Source organism: Oncorhynchus clarkii, chromosome 29 (genome assembly GCF_045791955.1).
Source record: "Oncorhynchus clarkii lewisi isolate Uvic-CL-2024 chromosome 29, UVic_Ocla_1.0, whole genome shotgun sequence".
In the NCBI taxonomy this organism is placed as follows: Eukaryota; Metazoa; Chordata; class Actinopteri; order Salmoniformes; family Salmonidae; genus Oncorhynchus; species Oncorhynchus clarkii.
Window position 1 is genome coordinate 47,636,957 of NC_092175.1, and position 17,532 is coordinate 47,654,488.

Sequence of the window (17,532 nt, forward strand, 5' to 3'; positions counted from 1 at the left end):
GGGTCTGTTATAGTCTGGTGGTCAGGGTCTGTTATAGTTTGGTCAGGGTCTGTTATAGTCTGGTGGTCAGGGTCTGTTACAGTCTGGTGGTCAGGGTCTTTTACAGTGTTGTCAGGGTCTATTATAGTCTGGTGTTCAGGGTCTGGTGGTCAGGGTCTGGTGGTCAGGGTCTGGTGTTCAGGGTCTGGTGGTCAGTCTGGTGGTCAGTCTGGTGGTCAGGGTCTGTTACAGTGTTGTCAGGGTCTGTTACAATCTGGTCAGGGTCTGTTACAGTCTTGTCAGGGTCTGTTATAGTCTGGTGGTCAGGGTCTGTTATAGTTTGGTCAGGGTCTGTTATAGTCTGGTGGTCAGGGTCTGTTACAGTCTGGTGGTCAGGGTCTTTTACAGTGTTGTCAGGGTCTATTATAGTCTGGTGGTCACGGTCTGTTATAGTCTGGTGGTCAGGGTCTGTTATAGTCTGGTGGTCAGGGTCTGTTATAGTCTGGTGGTCAGGGTCTGTTACAGTCTGGTGGTCAGGGTCTTTTACAGTCTGGTGGTCAGGGTCTGTTATAGTCTGGTCAGGGTCGGTTCCAGTCTGGTGGTCAGGGTCTGCTTTAGTCTGGTGGTCAGGGTCTGTTATAGTCTGGTGGTCAGGGTCTGTTATAGTCTGGTGGTCAGGGTCTGTTACAGTCTGGTGGTCAGGGTCTGTTATAGCCTGGTCAGTGTCTGTTACAGTCTGGTGGTCAGGGTCTGTTATAGTCGGTGGTCAGGGTCTGTTATAGTCTGGTCAGGGTCTGTTACAGTGTGGTGGTCAGAGTCTGTTATAGTCTGGTCAGGGTCTGTTACAGTGTGGTGGTCAGGGTCTGTTACAGTCTGGTGGTCAGGGTCTGTTACAGTGTGATGGTCAGGGTCTGTTATAGTCTGGTCAGGGTCTGTTACAGTGTGGTGGTCAGGGTCTGTTATAGTCTGGTGGTCAGGGTCTGTTACAGTGTGATGGTCAGGGTCTGTTATAGTCTGGTGGTCAGGGTCTTTTACAGTCTTGTTGTCAGGTTCTGTTACAGTCTGGTGGTCAGGGTCTGTTACAGTGTGATGGTCAGGGTCTGTTATAGTCTGGTGGTCAGGGTCTGTTATAGTCTGGTCAGGGTCTGTTATAGTCTGTTGGTCAGGGTCTGTTATAGTCTGGTGGTCAGGGTCTGTTATAGTGTGATGGTCAGTCTGGTGGTCAGGGTCTGGTGGTCAGTCTGGTGGTCAGTCTGGTGGTCAGTCTGCTGGTCAGTCTGGTGGTCAGGGTCTGGTGGTCAGGGTCTGCTGGGCAGGGTCTGTTACAGTCTGGTGGTCAGTCTGGTGGTCAGGGTCTGGTGGTCAGTCTGGTGGTCAGGGTCTGGTAGTCAGGGTCTGCTGGTCAGTCTGGTGGTCAGGGTCTGGTGGGCAGGGTCTGTTACAGTCTGGTGGTCAGTCTGGTGGTCAGTCTTGTAGTCAGGGTCTGGTGGTCAGTCTGGTGGTCAGTCTGGGGGGCAGTCTGGTGTTCAGGGTCTGGTGGTCAGGGTCTGTTGGTCAGGGTCTGGTTGTCAGGGTCTGTTACAGTCTGGTGGTCAGTCTGGTGTTCAGGGTCTGTTATAGTCTGGTGGTCAGGGTCTGGTGGTCAGGGTCTGGTAGTCAGAATCTGGTGGTCAGGGTCTGGTGGTCAGTCTGGTGGTCAGTCTGGTGGTCAGGGTCTGTTATAGTCTGGTGGTCAGGGTCTGTTATAGTCTGGTGGTCAGGGTCTGTTACAGTCTGGTGGTCAGGGTCTGTTACAGTCTGGTGGTCAGGGTCTGGTGGTCAGTCTGGTGGTCATGGTCTGGTGGTCAGTCTGTGTAGGGTCTGTTACAGTCTGGTGGTCAGTCTGGTGGTCAGTCTGGTGGTCAGTCTGGTGGTCAGGGTCTGGTGGTCAGGGTCTGGTGGTCAGTCTGGTGGTCAGGGTCTGGTGGTCTGTCTGGTGGTCAGGGTCCGGTGGTCAGTGTCTGGTGGTCAGTCTGGTGGTCAGTCTGGTGGTCAGGGTATGTGGTATTGAGCTGAAAAGTCCACATCTAATGGTTGCTGTTTAGTAAACCATTGTCCCTCCCTCATCTTTCTCCCAGCACTGCAGCTGGATGCGGGGTTGCCCCATGGACTGAAAGGGACGAAGGGGAGCCGGGGGATCCCCGGGGACATGGGGCCTAAAGGCTTAAGTGGAGACCTGGGACCTGAGGGTCCCTCTGGGCCCCCTGGCCCCCCTGGCCCTGCAGGGAGGGGCGGGGACCAATCCCATCAACACCGCGCGGCCTTCTCCGTGTCCCGGACAGACATCTCCTACCCCCCCTACAAACGAACCCTGACTTATAACTCCGCCATCACCAGCAGCAACCTGATCAGTTTGAACTCAGGAATGTTCACCTGCAGCATACCTGGAGTCTACTACTTCGTCTTCCACTCAGAGGCCAAGGTAGACAGACAGACAGACAGACAGACAGACAGGCAGGCAGGCAGGCAGGCAGGCAGGCAGGCAGGCAGGCAGGCAGACAGACAGACAGGCAGACAGACAGACAGACAGACAGACAGACAGACAGACAGACAGACAGACAGACAAATATTACATTGACAGACAGACAAGTATTACATTGAAAGACAGACAAGTATTACATTGACAGACAGACAGACAGACAAGTATTACATTGACAGACAGACAGACAGACAGACAAGTATTACATTGACAGACAGACAGACAGACAGACAAGTATTACATTGACAGACAGACAGACAGACAAGTATTACATAGACAGACAGACAGACAGACAGACAAGTATTACATAGACAGACAGACAGACAGGTCTCTCTCTTTCGACATCTTGTAAAACTGTGTGTGTGTGTGTGTGTGTGTGTGTGTGTGTGTGTGTGTGTGTGTGTGTGTGTGTGTGTGTGTGTGTGTGTGTGTGTATAGGTGGGCATGTGTCTGTATCTGAAAAGTGACGCCCTGGGAGAGAGGATGCTAGGTTTCTGTGACTACAACAACAGAGCCACTACCCAGGTATGGTTACTATGACAACACCAGATAGGGTTACTAGGACAACACCAAGTAGGGACTGATGACACCAAATTGGGTTACTGTGACGACACCGGGTAAAGAGTTTAACAACATAGATTTTTCTTCCTAATGACACTATTTTATTGTTAATTTCATGATGTGTAGGTTCTGTCAGGAGGTGTGGTGTTGGACCTATCACGCGGCAACAAGGTGGGAACCATCCTCCATACTAACCAATCAGCACATAGTATCATCCATATTAATCAATCACCACACAGCATCCTTCTAACTAACCACTCACCACACAGCATTCTCCATACCAGTGGTTCCCAAACCTTTTATAGTCCCGTACTCCTTCAAACATTCAACTTCCAGCTGTACCCCCTCTAGCACCAGGGTCAGCTGTACCCCCTATCACCAGGGTCAGCTGTACCCCCTCTATCACCAGGGTCAGCTGTTCCCCCTCTATCACCAGAGCTGTACCCCCTCTATCACCAGGGTCAGCTGTACCCCCTTTATCACCAGGGTCAGCTATACCCCCTCTATCACCAGAGCTGTACCCCCTCTATCACCAGGGTCAGCTGTACCCCCTCTATCACCAGGGTCAGCTGTACCCCCTCTATCACCAGGGTCATCTGTACCCCCTTTATCACCAGGGTCAGCTGTACCCCCTCTATCACCAGGGTCAGCTGTACCCCCTCTATCACCAGGGTCAGCTGTACCCCCTCTATCACCAGGGTCATCTGTACCCCCTGTAGCACCAGGGTCAGCTGTACCCCCTTTATCACCAGGGTCAGAGCACTCTCAAATGTTGTTGTTTGCCATCATTGTAAGCCTGCCTCACACACACAATATACGATACATTTATTGAACATAAGAATGTGTGTGAGTTTTTGTCATAACCCGGCTCGTGGGAAGTGATAAAGAGCTTTTATAGGACCAGGGCACAAATAATAATATCATAATAATCATTAATGTTGCTCTTTATTTAATCATCTTAAACCTTATTTGTTCATAGAAAATGGTGAATAACTCCCCACAGGTTAATGAGAAGAGTGTGAAAGGATGCTGTCACGCCCTGGCCATTCTCTATTTTGGTTAGGCCAGGGTGTGACTAGGGTGGGCGTTCTATGTTCTTTTTTCTATATTTTTGTATTTCTTTGTTTTTGGTTCTCTTTTTTAAAATTGTTTTATTATTTTTTTTACCCCTTTTTCTCCCCAATTTCATGGTGTCCAATTGTTGTAGTAGCTACTATCTTGTCTCATCGCTACAACTCCCGTACGGGCTCGGGAGAGACGAAGGTTGAAAGTCATGCGTCCTCGGATACACAACCCAACCAAACAACCCAAGCCGCACTGCTTCTTAACACAGCGCGCATCCAGCCCGGAAGCCAGCCGGAAACACCGTGCACCTGGCAACCTTGGTTAGCGTGACAAGGATATCCCTACCGACCAAGCCCTCCCTAACCCGGACGACGCTAGGCCAATTGTGCGTCGCTCCACGGACCTCCCGGTCACGGCCGGTTACGACAGAGCCTGGGCGCGAACCCAGGGACTCTGATGGCACAGCTGGCGCTGCAGTACAGCGCCCTTAACCACTGCGCCACCCGGGATACCCCTGGTATGGTTCTCAATCAGGGACAGCTGTCTATCGTTGTCTCTGATTGGGAACCATACTTAGGTAGCTCTTGCCCACATGGGTTTTGTGGGTAGTTGTTTTCTGTATTGTTAGTTTCCTTGGTCCAGTCATTCACAGGAAGAGGACTGTTAGGCTGCGCCTTGGTCCAGTCATTCACAGGAAGAGGACCGTTACGCTGCACCTTGGTCCAGTCATTCACAGGAAGAGGACCGTTACGCTGCGCCTTGTTCCAGTCATTCACAGGATGGGGACTGTTACGCTGCACCTTGGTCCAGTCATTCACAGGAAGAGGACTGTTTTACGCTGCGCCTTGGTCCAGTCATTCACAGGAAGAGGACCGTTACGCTGCGCCTTGGTCCAGTCATTCACAGGAAGAGGACCATTACGCTGCGCCTTGTTCCAGTCATTCACAGGAAGAGGACTGTTACAGATGCACATAACTCTGTTAGGTTGTATTGGAGAGAGTAGTTGAAGTGTACCTATGATGAAAATTACAGGCCTCTCTCATCTTTTTAAGTGGGAGAACTTGCACAATTGGTGGCTGACTAAATACTTTTTTTGCCCCATTGTAACTCTGAAATGTTGGGTTGTATTGGAGAGAGTCTCAGTCTTAAATCATTTTCCACATAGTCTGTGTCTGTATTTAGTTGTCATGCTAGTGAGGACCGAGATTCCACTCTCACATAGGTACGTAGTTGCAAAGGGCATCAGTGTCTTAACAGCGTGACTTGCCAGGGCAACTATCCAGAAATCTGGCAGAACCACTTGTTGCAATTTCGATGAGGATCTCTTTTTCAGATATCGGTAAGTGGACTGGAGGCAGGGCATGAAAGGTATAACGAATCCAGTTGTTTGTGTCGTCCATTTCTGGAAAGGACCTGTGTAATTATGGTCAGTAAAGAAAACTTTAAGCCTGTCTCTCAATAAAAAAACATTTGTCAATACTTTGCCCCTTGATAACCAGCGCACTTCTTTATGTTGTAAAAGCGTTACAGGGTCACTGTCCATATCATTGCATAATGCAGAAAATACACGAGAGTTCAGGGGCCTTGCTTTAACAAAGTTAACCATTTTCACTGTAGAGTCCAAAACATCTTTCAAGCTGTCAGGCATTCCCTTGGCAGCAAGAGGCTCTCGGTGGATGCTGCAGTGTACCCAAGTGACGTCGGGAGCAACTGCTTGCACGTGCGTTACCACTCCACTATGTCTTCCTGTCAGGGCTTTTGTGCCATCAGTACAGACACCAACACATCTTGACCACCAAAGTCCATTTGATGTCACAAAGCTGTCCAGTACTTAAAAAAGATCCTCTACTGTTGTCCTGGTTTCCAGTGGTTTGCAGAAGAGGACGTCTTCCTTAATTGACCCCCCATAAACATAACGGACATATACCAGGAGCTGTGCCAGGCCCGCCACGTCTGTTGACTCATCCAGCTGTAACGCATAGAATTCACTGGCTTGTATGCGAAGCAGTAATTGTTTCAAAACATCTCCTGCCATGTCACTGATGCTGAAAGTCGTCTTTATTCTCCCTTGGCTTATTTTTCAAATGGTCATGTTTCGTTTCTAAATGTTTGAGCAAGAGTGAAGGTTTCCTGTGAGAAAGTAACGGTTAATGTGATTGGATGAGTAACGGTTAATGTGATTGGATGAGTAACGGTTAATGTGATTGGATTAGTAACTGTTAATGTGATTGGATGAGTAACGGTTAATGTGATTGGATGAGTAACGGTTAATGTGATTGGATGAGTAACGGTTAATGTGATTGGATGAGTAACGGTTAATGTGATTGGATGAGTAACGGTTAATGTGATTGGATGAGTAACTGTTAATGTGATTGGATGAGTAACGGTTAATGTGATTGGATGAGTAACGGTTAATGTGATTGGATGAGTAACGGTTAATGTGATTGGATGTTAATTATTTAACTAGGCTACCTGTATTTGACATTGTGTTGTTATTTCACTGAACACCAGGTGGTTTAATTTTATTTTTGGCAGTGAAACGAGGCTACTGAGGCGAGGGAAAAAACTCACCCAAAAGTATAGCCCCGTTGGACAACATAAATGTACTGTTTGAAAATGTGAAAAATATTATATATTTATATATATATATATATTATTATATTTTTGATCATGATCATATATATATCCAGTATATATATATTTTTTTAATTTGGCGTACCCCCGACGACATTGCACATACCCCAGTTTGGGAATACCTGCTCCATACTAACTAATCAGCACACAGCACCCCCCATACTAACCAATCAGCACAGAGCATAATCTATTCTAACCAATCAGCACAGAGCATCATCCAGTGGAAACTGTAAGTGCCTTCTAAACCTACAGAGAAGGCCTAAGGGTTGATAAAATAATAGATGTATTTTTATATTAAAAATGTCATTCTATTTCATTTCTATCTTTTCTATCTTTTCAATAATATTTAAATGGTAATCTGATTTATTTTATTATTTTCAATTATATTCTAATTTAATGTCTTCAGTGTGTGTTGGAAAGGAAAGGGTTAAGAGAGGAAAGGGTGAAGAGAAAAAAATATCCAATCAGGATTTTCTTTGGGGGTCTCTGGGGAGATAAAACCAGCTAACTAGCTTAGCTATTGGCTTTCAGAAGCTAGAAAGAATGCCTCTGCCATTCAACTGTATTAGAGCAGAATTTTGGAGTGACAGTAGAATCAACCAATCACATTTTGACTTGCAATGGGTGGGACTGTTTTACAAAAAAAAAGGAAAATGTAGGGCTAGAGACATGTCACTGCTGAGATTGTGAGCCAATAGCACGAGCTCTAGTTTTCCTATGGTCAAGTTAGTTTGTGTTGTAGGCTAGTGTGTGGGTGTTATCTTTGAGGACTGAGGAGGATGTGTTTGCTAATTTGTTACCATCGCCCTTTTCAAGATTAACTTTCAACAAGAAGTTAAAATTATCATAATCATGCCACTGTTTTATTATTGTATCTCGCTTGCTGTTAACTATCTATGGGTGACCATGACTGGGTGAAACACGGGTGACCATGACTGGGTGAAACACAGGTGACCATGACTGGGTGAAACATGGGTGACCATGACTGGGTGAACCACGGGTGACCATGACTGGGTGAACCACGGGTGACCATGACTGGGTGAAACACGGGTGACCATGACTGGGTGAAACACGGGTGACCATGACTGGGTGAAACACGGGTGACCATTACTGGGTGAAACACGGGTGACCATGACTGGGTGAAACACGGGTGACCATGACTGGGTGAAACACGGGTGACCATGACTGGGTGAAACACAGGTGACCATGACTGGGTGAAACACGGGTGACCATGACTGGGTGAAACACGGGTGACCATGACTGGGTGAAACACGGGTGACCATGACTGGGTGAAACACGGGTGACCATGACTGGGTGAAACACGGGTGACCATGACTGGGTGAAACACGGGTGACCATGACTGGGTGAAACACGGGTGCCCATGACTGGGTGAAACACGGGTGACCATGACTGGGTGAAACACGGGTGACCATGACTGGGTGAAACACGGGTGACCATGACTGGGTGAAACACGGGTGACCATGACTGGGTGAAACACGACTGCATTCAACTTTAGATCACCGGTTACTTTGTGTGCAGAACTTGATGAAATAAGTTATCAATGAGATGTAGCTAGCTAACAGTAGTACATTTTGATTTGGAAATGCTAAAGGGTTGTATTTTTATTGTCATGATTGTGGCCTGTTGGCTTATTATGTCATATTGAATGGGATGTGATTGCTGTCTTTGTGTAGCATCGTCCATACCAACAGCACACAATGATTCTATAAACAGGTGTGTAACCAGGTGTGTTAATATAACCAGGTGTGGCTGGAGCCGTTTAAAGACGAGCAGCCGGAGAATGTGAAGGACGACAAGAAGGACAAGAAGATCGTGTTCAACGGCTTCCTGCTCTTCCCCACCGGGAAGTGATGTCACAACGCCATGCAGTGACCTCGTCACATGAGCTGTCCCTGGGAACCAACCATTACTAACACTGTTCTATGCTGATCTATACTGTTCTATACTGATCTATACTGTTCCATACAGTTCTATACTTTTCTATACTGATCATCTATACTGATCTATACTGATCAACACTTTTCTATTCTGTTCTATACGGATCTACACTTTTCTATACTGATCTATACTGTTCTATACCGATCTATACTGATCTATACCGATCTATACTGTTCTATACTGATCTATACTGTTCTATACTGATCTATACTGATCTATGTGGTTCTATACTGTTCTATACTGATCTATACTGATCTATACTGTTCTATACTGATCTATACTGATCTATACGGTTCTATACTGTTCTATACTGATCTATACTGTTCTATACTGATCTATACGGATCTATACAGTTCTATACTGATCTATACTGATCTATACTGTTCTATACTGATCTATACTGTTCTATACTGATCTATACGGTTCTATACTGATCTATACTGATCTATACTGTTCTATACTGTTCTATACCAACCCTGCCATTATTGATATAAAATACAGTGCCAAGTGAAAGTCACACACACCCCTGGCAGTCTTCACCTTTTGATGCTTTAAATCTCAAAAGGATTACATGTGATGTTTTTCTTTCATCTACACATCCTACTCCACATTTTAAAGAAATTATACAACATTTTCCAAATGAATAATAAAAATACAATTTAAAATGAAGCTGTCTTGATTGTGTATGTCTTCACATCCAAGAGTTAATACATACTGGAAGCACCTTCGGCAGCCATTACAGCTGTGAATCACGTTGAATAAGATTCTACCAACTCTTAGGGCAATATACAGTGCTGTCAGAGATGATTCATAACCCTTGATTTATTCCACAGTTTATTGTGTTACAGCTTGGATTCAAAATGGATTAAATATTATGACAAAGTGAAAATATGTTTTTTTAATGTAGCACATTTATTGAAAATGAAATACAGAAATGTCACAATGACATAAATATTCCCACCTGTGAGTAGAATAACCTTTGGCAGTGATTACAGCTGTGAGTCTTTCTGGGTAAGTCTCTAAGAGCTGTGAGTCTTTCTGGGTCAGTCTCTAAGAGCTGTGAGTCTTTCTGGGTACGTCTATAAGAGCTGTGAGTCTTTCTGGGTCAGTCTCTAAGAGCTGTGAGCCTTTCTGGTTCAGTCTCTAAGACCTGTGAGTCTTTCTGGGTCAGTCTCTAAGACCTGTGAGTCTTTCTGGGTCAGTCTCTAAGAGCTTTACACATCTGGATTGTGCAGTATTTGCCCAGTTTTATTATAAAATTCTTAAAGTTCTGTCAAATTGTTCACTAATCATTGCTAGACAATCATTTTCAAGTAGAATTAAGTCAAAACTGTAACTCGGCCACTCAGGAACATTTACTGTTTTTAGGTTATTGTCCTGCTGAAAGGTGAATTCATTTCCCAGGGTCTGTTGGATTTGGCTGTGCTTAGCTCCAATGCGTTTCTTTTTTATAATGAAAAACTCCCCAGTCCTTAACGATGACAAGCATACCCATAACATGATGCAGCCACCACCGTGCTTGAACGTATGGAGAGTGTGTAAAGGATTTTTTCTGTGGACGAAGGAGAGGACCAAAGCGCAACGTGGTTAGTGTTCAACATCTTTAATAAAGACGATAAACATTAACACTACAAAATACAAAACAACAAATGTGGGGGAAAAAACAAAACAGTCCTGTCTGATGCAGACAGAATAACAACCACCCACAAAACCCAACACAAAACAGGCTACCTAAATATGGTTTCCAATCAGAGACAATGACTAACACCTGCCTCTGATTGAGAACCATATCAGACCAAACATAGAAACGGGAAAACTAGACACTCAACATAGAATGCCCACTCAGCTCACTTCCTGACCAACACTAAAACAAAGCAAACACAAAAGAACTATGGTCAGAACGTAACAGAGTGATACTCAGTAATGTGTTGTATTGGAAACAAACACTCCAAACATAACACTTTCTATTCAGGACAAAAAGTTAATTTCTTCGCCACTTTCTTTTGCAGTATTACTTTACTGCCTTCTAAACAGGATATGGAATATTTTTATTATGTCATTTAGGTTAATATTGTGGAGTAACTACAATGTTGTTGATCCATCCTCAGTCTTCTTCTATCACAGCCATTAAACTATGAAATCCCTCCAGCAACTGAGTTAGCAAGGACGCTTGTATCTTTGTAGTGACTGGGTGTATTGATACATTATCCTCATCTAGAGTGTAATTAAGAAAGTCACCTCAGCTCAAAAGGATATTCAATGTCTGCTTCTTATTTTATTTTTACACATCAAACATTGGGTGGCCTTCTTTGCGAGGCATTGGAAAACCTCTCTGGTCTTTGGGGTTGAATCTGTGTTTGAAAATCACTGCTCGACTCAGGGACCTTACAGATCATTGGAGAAAAGAAACTTCCTCTCACTGTCAACTGATTTTATTTTCATCACTTAACATTTTTTGTATCTTTTCACTACATCACTGGAAGCTCTGGACCGGATCATCGCAGCTACAGATGACGTCAGAAGTTTACATACACCATTTAAACTTAGTTTTTCACAATTCCTTACATTTTATCCTAGTAAAAATTCCCTGTCTTAGGTCAGTTAGGATCACCACTTTATTTTGAGAATGTGAAATGTCAGAATAATAGTAGAGAGAATGATTTATTTCAGCTTTTATATCTTTCATCACATTCCCAGTGGGTCAGAAGTTTACATACAGTCAATTAGTATTTGGTAGCATTGCCTTTAAATTGTTTATCTTGGGTCAAACGTTTCGGGAAGCCCTCCACAAGCTTCCCACAACAAATTGGGTGAATTTTGGCCCATTCCTCCAGACAGAGCTGATGTAACTGAGTCAGGTTTGTAGGCCTCCTTGCTCGCACACGCTTTTTCAGTTCTGCCCACACATTTTCTATAGGATTGAGGTCAGGTCTTTGTGATGGCCACTCCAATACCTTGACTTTGTTGTCCTTAAGCCATTTTGACACAACTTTGGAAGTATGCTTGGGGTCATTGTCCATTTGGAAGACCCATTTGCGACTAAGCTTTAACTTCCTGACTGATGTCTTGAGATGTTGCTTCAATATATCCACATCATTTTGCTCCCTCATGATGCCATCTATTTTGTGAAGTGCACCAGTCCCTCCTGCAGCAACGCACACCCACAACATGATGCTGCCACCCCCGTGCTTCACGGTTGGGATGGTGTTCTTCGGCTTGCAAGCCTCCCCCTTTTTCCTCCAAACATAGCGATGGTCATTATGGCCAAACAGTTCTATTTTTTGTTTCATCAGACCAGAGGACATTTCTCCAAAAAGTACGATCTTTGTCCCCATGTGCAGTTGCAAACCATTGCAAACCAACTACAATACCTCTCTTGCCAATTGGCCTGGACCCTTTCTCGACACGGAGCCCCGCCGATCCATCATGACTGGTCTGCTCGTCTGCTGACGTAATTCGGCCGATGTGCTCTCAACCGGCCTCTGCGCCGTGGATGTTTTGTTGAAGATTCATCTGCTCACCTGTTGTCTTAGCTCTCCCAATCAACACCTGTGATTGCTTTATGCCTCTCTCTAATGCCAATATGCCTTGTATACTGTTGTTTAGGGTAGCTGTCTTTGTTTTATTTTACTGTGGAGGCCCTAGTCTTGCTCAACATGCGGAGACCTCACCATAACTGGTGCCTCCAGAGATGCAACCTCTCTCATTGTCACTCAATGCCTGGATTTATCTCCACATTACTCTCACCCTACCATACCCCTGTCTGTACACTATGCCCTGAATCCATCCTACCACACCCAGAAATCTGCTCCTTTTATTCTCTGTTCCCAAAGCACTAGATGACCAGTTCTTATAGCCTTTAGCCGTACCCTTATCCTACTCCTCCTCTGTTCCTCTGGTGATGTAGAGATTAATCCAGGCCCTGCAGTGCCTAGCTCCACTCCCATTCCCCAGGCACTCTCATTTGTTGACTTCTGAAGCCGAAAAAGCCTTGGGTTCATGCATGTTAATATCAGAAGCCTCCTCCCTAAGTTTGCTTTATTCACTGCTTTAGCACACTCTGCCAACCCTGATGTCATAGCCATGTCTGAATCCTGGCTTAGGAAGGCCACCAAAACTTCTGAAATTTCCATCCACCAACTACAACATTTTTAGTCAAGATAGAACTGCTAAAGGGGGCGGAATTGCAATCTACTGTAGAGAGAGCCTGCAGAGTTCTGTCATACTATCCAGGTCTGTGCCCAAACAGTTTGAGCGTTTACTTTTAAAGATCCATCTCTGCAGAAATAAGTCCCTCACTGTTGCCGCTTGTTATAGACCCCCCATCATCAGCTCTCAGCTGTGCCCTGGACACCATATATGAATTGATTGCCCCCCATCTATCATCAGAGGTCATACTGATAGGTGACCTAAATTGGGATATGCTTAACACCCCGGCTGTCCTACAATCTAAACTACATGTAGATGCCCTCAATCTCACACAAATGATCAAGGAACCTACCAGGTACAACTCCAAATCTGTAAATATGGGCACCCTCATAGATATCATCCTGACCAACTTGCCCTCTAAATACACCTCTGCTGTTTTCAACCAGGATCTCAGCGATCACTGCCTCTTTGCCTGCGTCCGTTATGGGTCCGCGGTCAAACGACCACACCTCATCACTGTCAAACTCTCCCTAAAACACTTCTGCGAGCAGGCCTTTCTAATCGACCTGGAAGGATATTGACCTCATCCCATCAGTAGAGGATGCCTGGTTGTTCATTAAAAGTGCTTTCCTCTCCATCTTAAGTAAGCATGCCACATTCCAAAAATTTAGAACTAAGAACAGATATAGCCCTTGGTTTACTCCAGACTTGACTGCCATTGACCAGCACAAAAACATCCTGTGGCGTACTGCACTAGTATCGAATAGTCCCTGCGATATGCAACTTTTCAGGGAAGTCAGGAACCAATATACACAGTCAGTTAGGAAAGCAAAGGCTAGCATTTTCAAACAGAAAATTGCATCCTGCAGCATTAATTCCAAAACGTTTTGGGACACTGTAAAGTCCATGGAGAATAAGAGCACCTCCTTCCAGCTGCCCACTGCACTAAAACTAGGAAACACTGTCACCACCAATAAATCCACGATAATCGAGAATTTCAACAAGCATTTCTCTACAGCTGGCCATGCTTTCCACCTGGCTACACAAACCCCGGCCAACAGCTCTGCACCCCCCACAACAACTGGTCCAAGACCCCCCGCTTCTACTTCCCCCAAATCCAGACAGCTGATGTTCTGAAAGAGCTGCAAAATCTGGATCCCTACAAATCAGCTGGGCTAGACAATCTGGACCCTCTCAACCTCTATTACTAGTCTGTTCAACCTCTCTTTCGTATCGTCTGAGGTTCCTAAAGATTGGAAAGTGGCCGCGGTCATTCCCCTCTTCAAAGCGGGAGACACTATAGACCCAAACTGTCACAGACCTATATCCATCCTGCCCTGCCTTTCTTAAGTCTTCATAAGCCAAGTGATCAAACAGTTCACCGACCATTTTGAATTCCACCGTACATTCTCAGCTACGCAATCCGGTTCCGAGCTGGTCATGGGTGCACCTCAGCCACGTTCAAGGTCCTAAACGATATCATAAACGCCATCGATAAAAGACAGTATAGTGCAGCCGTCTTCATCGAACTGGCCAAGACTCTGTCAATCACCGTACTCATATCGGCAGACTCAACAGCCTTAGTTTCTCTAATGACTGCCTTGCCTGGTTCACCAACTACTTCTCAGACAGAGTTCAGTGTGTCAAATCGGAGGGCTTGTTGTCCGGACCTCTTGCAGTCTCTTTGTATATATCAATGATGTCGCTCTTACTGCTGGTGATTCTTTGATCAACCTCTACGCCCATTCTGTATACATCTGGCCCTTCTTTGGACACTGTGTTAACACACATCCAGACGAGCTTCAACGCCATGCAACACTCATTCCGTGGCCTCCAACTGCTCTTATTGAGGGATTGCTGCCCGCACCCGCACGCCCGCCCGACTAGCATCACTACTCTGGACGGTTCTGAATTAGAATATGTGGACTATAAATACCTAGGCGTCTGGTTAGACTGTAAACTCTCCTTCCAGACTCATATTAAGCACCTCCAATCCAAAATTAAATCTAGAATCGGCTTCCAAATTCGCTACAAAGCCTCCTTCAGTCATGCTGCCAAAAATACCCTTGCAAAACTGACTATCCTACCGATCCTTGACTTCGGCGATGTAATTTACAAAATAGCCTCCAACACTCTACTCAGCAAATTAGATGCATTCTATAACAGTGCCATCCGTTTTGTCACCAAAGCCCCATATACTACCCACCACTGCGACCTATATGCTCTCGTTGGCTGGTCCTCGCTACATTTTCATTGCCAAACCCACTGGCTCCAGGTCATCTATAAGTCTTTGCTAGGTAAAGCCCGCCTTATGTCAGCTCACTGGTCGCCATAGCAGCACCCACCCGTGTCACGTGCTCCAGCAGGTATATTTCACTGGTCATCCCCAAAGCCAACACCTCCTTTGGCCGCCTTTCCTTCCAGTTCTCTGCTGCCAATGACTGGAATGAATTGCAAAGATCACTGAAGTTGGAGACTTATATCTCCCTCACTAACTTTAAGCGTCAGCTGTCTGATCAGCTTACCGATCGCTGCAGCTGTACACAGCCCATCTGTAAATAGTCCATCCAACCAACTACCTACCTCATCCCCATACCTGTTTTTGTTTTTCTGCTCTTTTGCACACCAGTATTTCTACTTGCACATCATCATCTGCACATATATCACTCCAGTGTAAATTGCTATATTGTAATTACTTCGCCACTATTGGCCTATTTATTGCCTTACCTCCTTATTTAATTTGCACACACTGTATACAGATGATTCTATTGTGTTATTGACTGTACATTTGTTTATCCCATGTGTAACTCTGTGTTGTTGTTTTTGTCGCACTGCTTTGCTTTATCTTGGCCATGTCGCAGTTGTAAATGAGAACTTGTTCTCAACTGGCCTACCTGGTTAAATAAAGGTGAAATAAAAAGAATGTATAAACAAATCTGTATGAACATAACAAGTTCAACAACTGAGACACAAACTGAACAAGTTCCACAGACATGTGACTAACAGAAATGGAATAATGTGTCCCTGAAAAAAGGGGGTGGGGTCAAAATCAAAATCAACAGTCAGTATTTGGCCACCAGCTGCGTTAAGTACTGCAGTGCATCTCCTCCTCATGGACTGCACCAGATTTGCCAGTTCATGCTGTAAGATGTTACCCCACTCTTCCAACAAGGCACCTGCAAGTTCCCGGACATTTCTTGAGGGAATGGCCCTAGCCCTCACCCTCCGATCCAACAGGTCCCAGACATTTCAGGGAGGAATGGCCCTAGCCCTCAACCTCCGATCCAACAGGTCCCAGACGTGCTCAATGGGATTGAGATCCGGGCTCTTTGCTGGCCATGGCAGAACACTGACATTCCTGTCTTGCAGGAAATCACACACAGAACGAGCAGTATGGATGGTGACATTGTCATGCTGGAGGGTCATGTCAGGATGAGTCTGCAGGAAGGGTACCGCATGTCTTCCCTGAAACACACAGAGTTGAAATTGCCTGCAATGACAACAAGCTCAGTCCGATGATGCTGTGACACTCCGCCCCAGACCATGACGGACTCTCCACCTCCAAATTGATCCCGCTCCAGAGTACAGGTCTCGGTGTAACACTCATTTCTTCGACGATAAACGCGAATCCGACCATCACCCCTGGTGAGACAAAACCGTGACTCGTCAATGAAGAGCACTTTCTGCCAGTCCTGTCTGCTCCAGCGACGGTGGGTTTGTGTCCATAGGCGACGTTGTTGCTGGTGATGTCTGGTGAGGACCTGCCTTACAACAGGCCTACAAGCCCTCAGTCCAGCCTCTCTCAGCCTATTGCAGACAGTCTGAGCACTGATGGAGAGATTGTGCGTTCCTGGTGTAACTTGGGCAGTTGTTGTTTCCATCCTGTACCTGTCCCGCAGGTGTGATGTTCGGATGTACCGATCCTGTGCAGGTGTTGTTACACGTGGTCTGCCACTGCGAGGACGATCAGCTGTCCGTCCTGTCTCCCTGTAGCTGTCTTAGGCGTCTCACAGTACGGATATTGCAATTTATTGCCCTGGCCACATCTGCAGTCCTCATGCCTCCTTGCAGCATGCCTAAGGCATGTTCACACATGAGCAGGGACCCTGGGCATCTTTATTTTGGTGTTTTACAGAGTCAGTAGAAAGGCCTCTTTAGTGTCCTAAGTTTTCTTAAATGTGACCTTAATTGCCTACCGTCTGTAAGCTGTTAGTGTCTTAACGACCGTTCCACAGGTGCATATTCATTAATTGTTTATGGTTCATTGAACAAGCATGGGAAACAGTGTTTAAACCCTTTACAATGAAGATCTGTGAAGTTATTTGGATTTTTATGAATTATCTTTGAAAGACAGGGACCTGAAAAATATACTTTTTATTTTTTGTTGAGTTTAAATGGGAGATACAACCATCCCAGCTCTGCAGATTTTGCTGCGAAGAGACAGAATCATTAGATCATTTGTTTTGGTACTGTCCATATGTAACATGTCATTCCTGGTTCTGGAATGGCAAAATAATTGCAACATTTACCTGGAGCTAACTCTGCAGAGTGATTTAATAAGTCATAGTCAATTTATCAATAATATAGTAATACTTTTTGCAAAATGTTTTATCTTTCATTTATAATCTGTAGAAACTATGAGAATAGAAAGGTTCAGACGTTTTGTG

The 17,532-nt window shown here is 45.2% G+C and overlaps 1 protein-coding gene across 1 annotated transcript in view; it reads left to right on the top strand.

The window, feature by feature from the left end:
- Positions 1-9,385, top strand: part of LOC139388367 (complement component 1, q subcomponent, A chain) — a 77,714-nt gene extending 68,329 nt beyond the window's left edge. Inside the window, exons 3-6 of the mRNA XM_071134985.1 lie at positions 2,097-2,440; positions 2,936-3,022; positions 3,185-3,229; positions 8,522-9,385. Coding sequence (XP_070991086.1) covers positions 2,097-2,440; positions 2,936-3,022; positions 3,185-3,229; positions 8,522-8,629 — 584 coding nt within the window. The 3' untranslated portion in view covers positions 8,630-9,385. The remainder of the gene's footprint in view (positions 1-2,096; positions 2,441-2,935; positions 3,023-3,184; positions 3,230-8,521) is intronic.
- Positions 9,386-17,532: the final 8,147 nt, after the last annotated feature.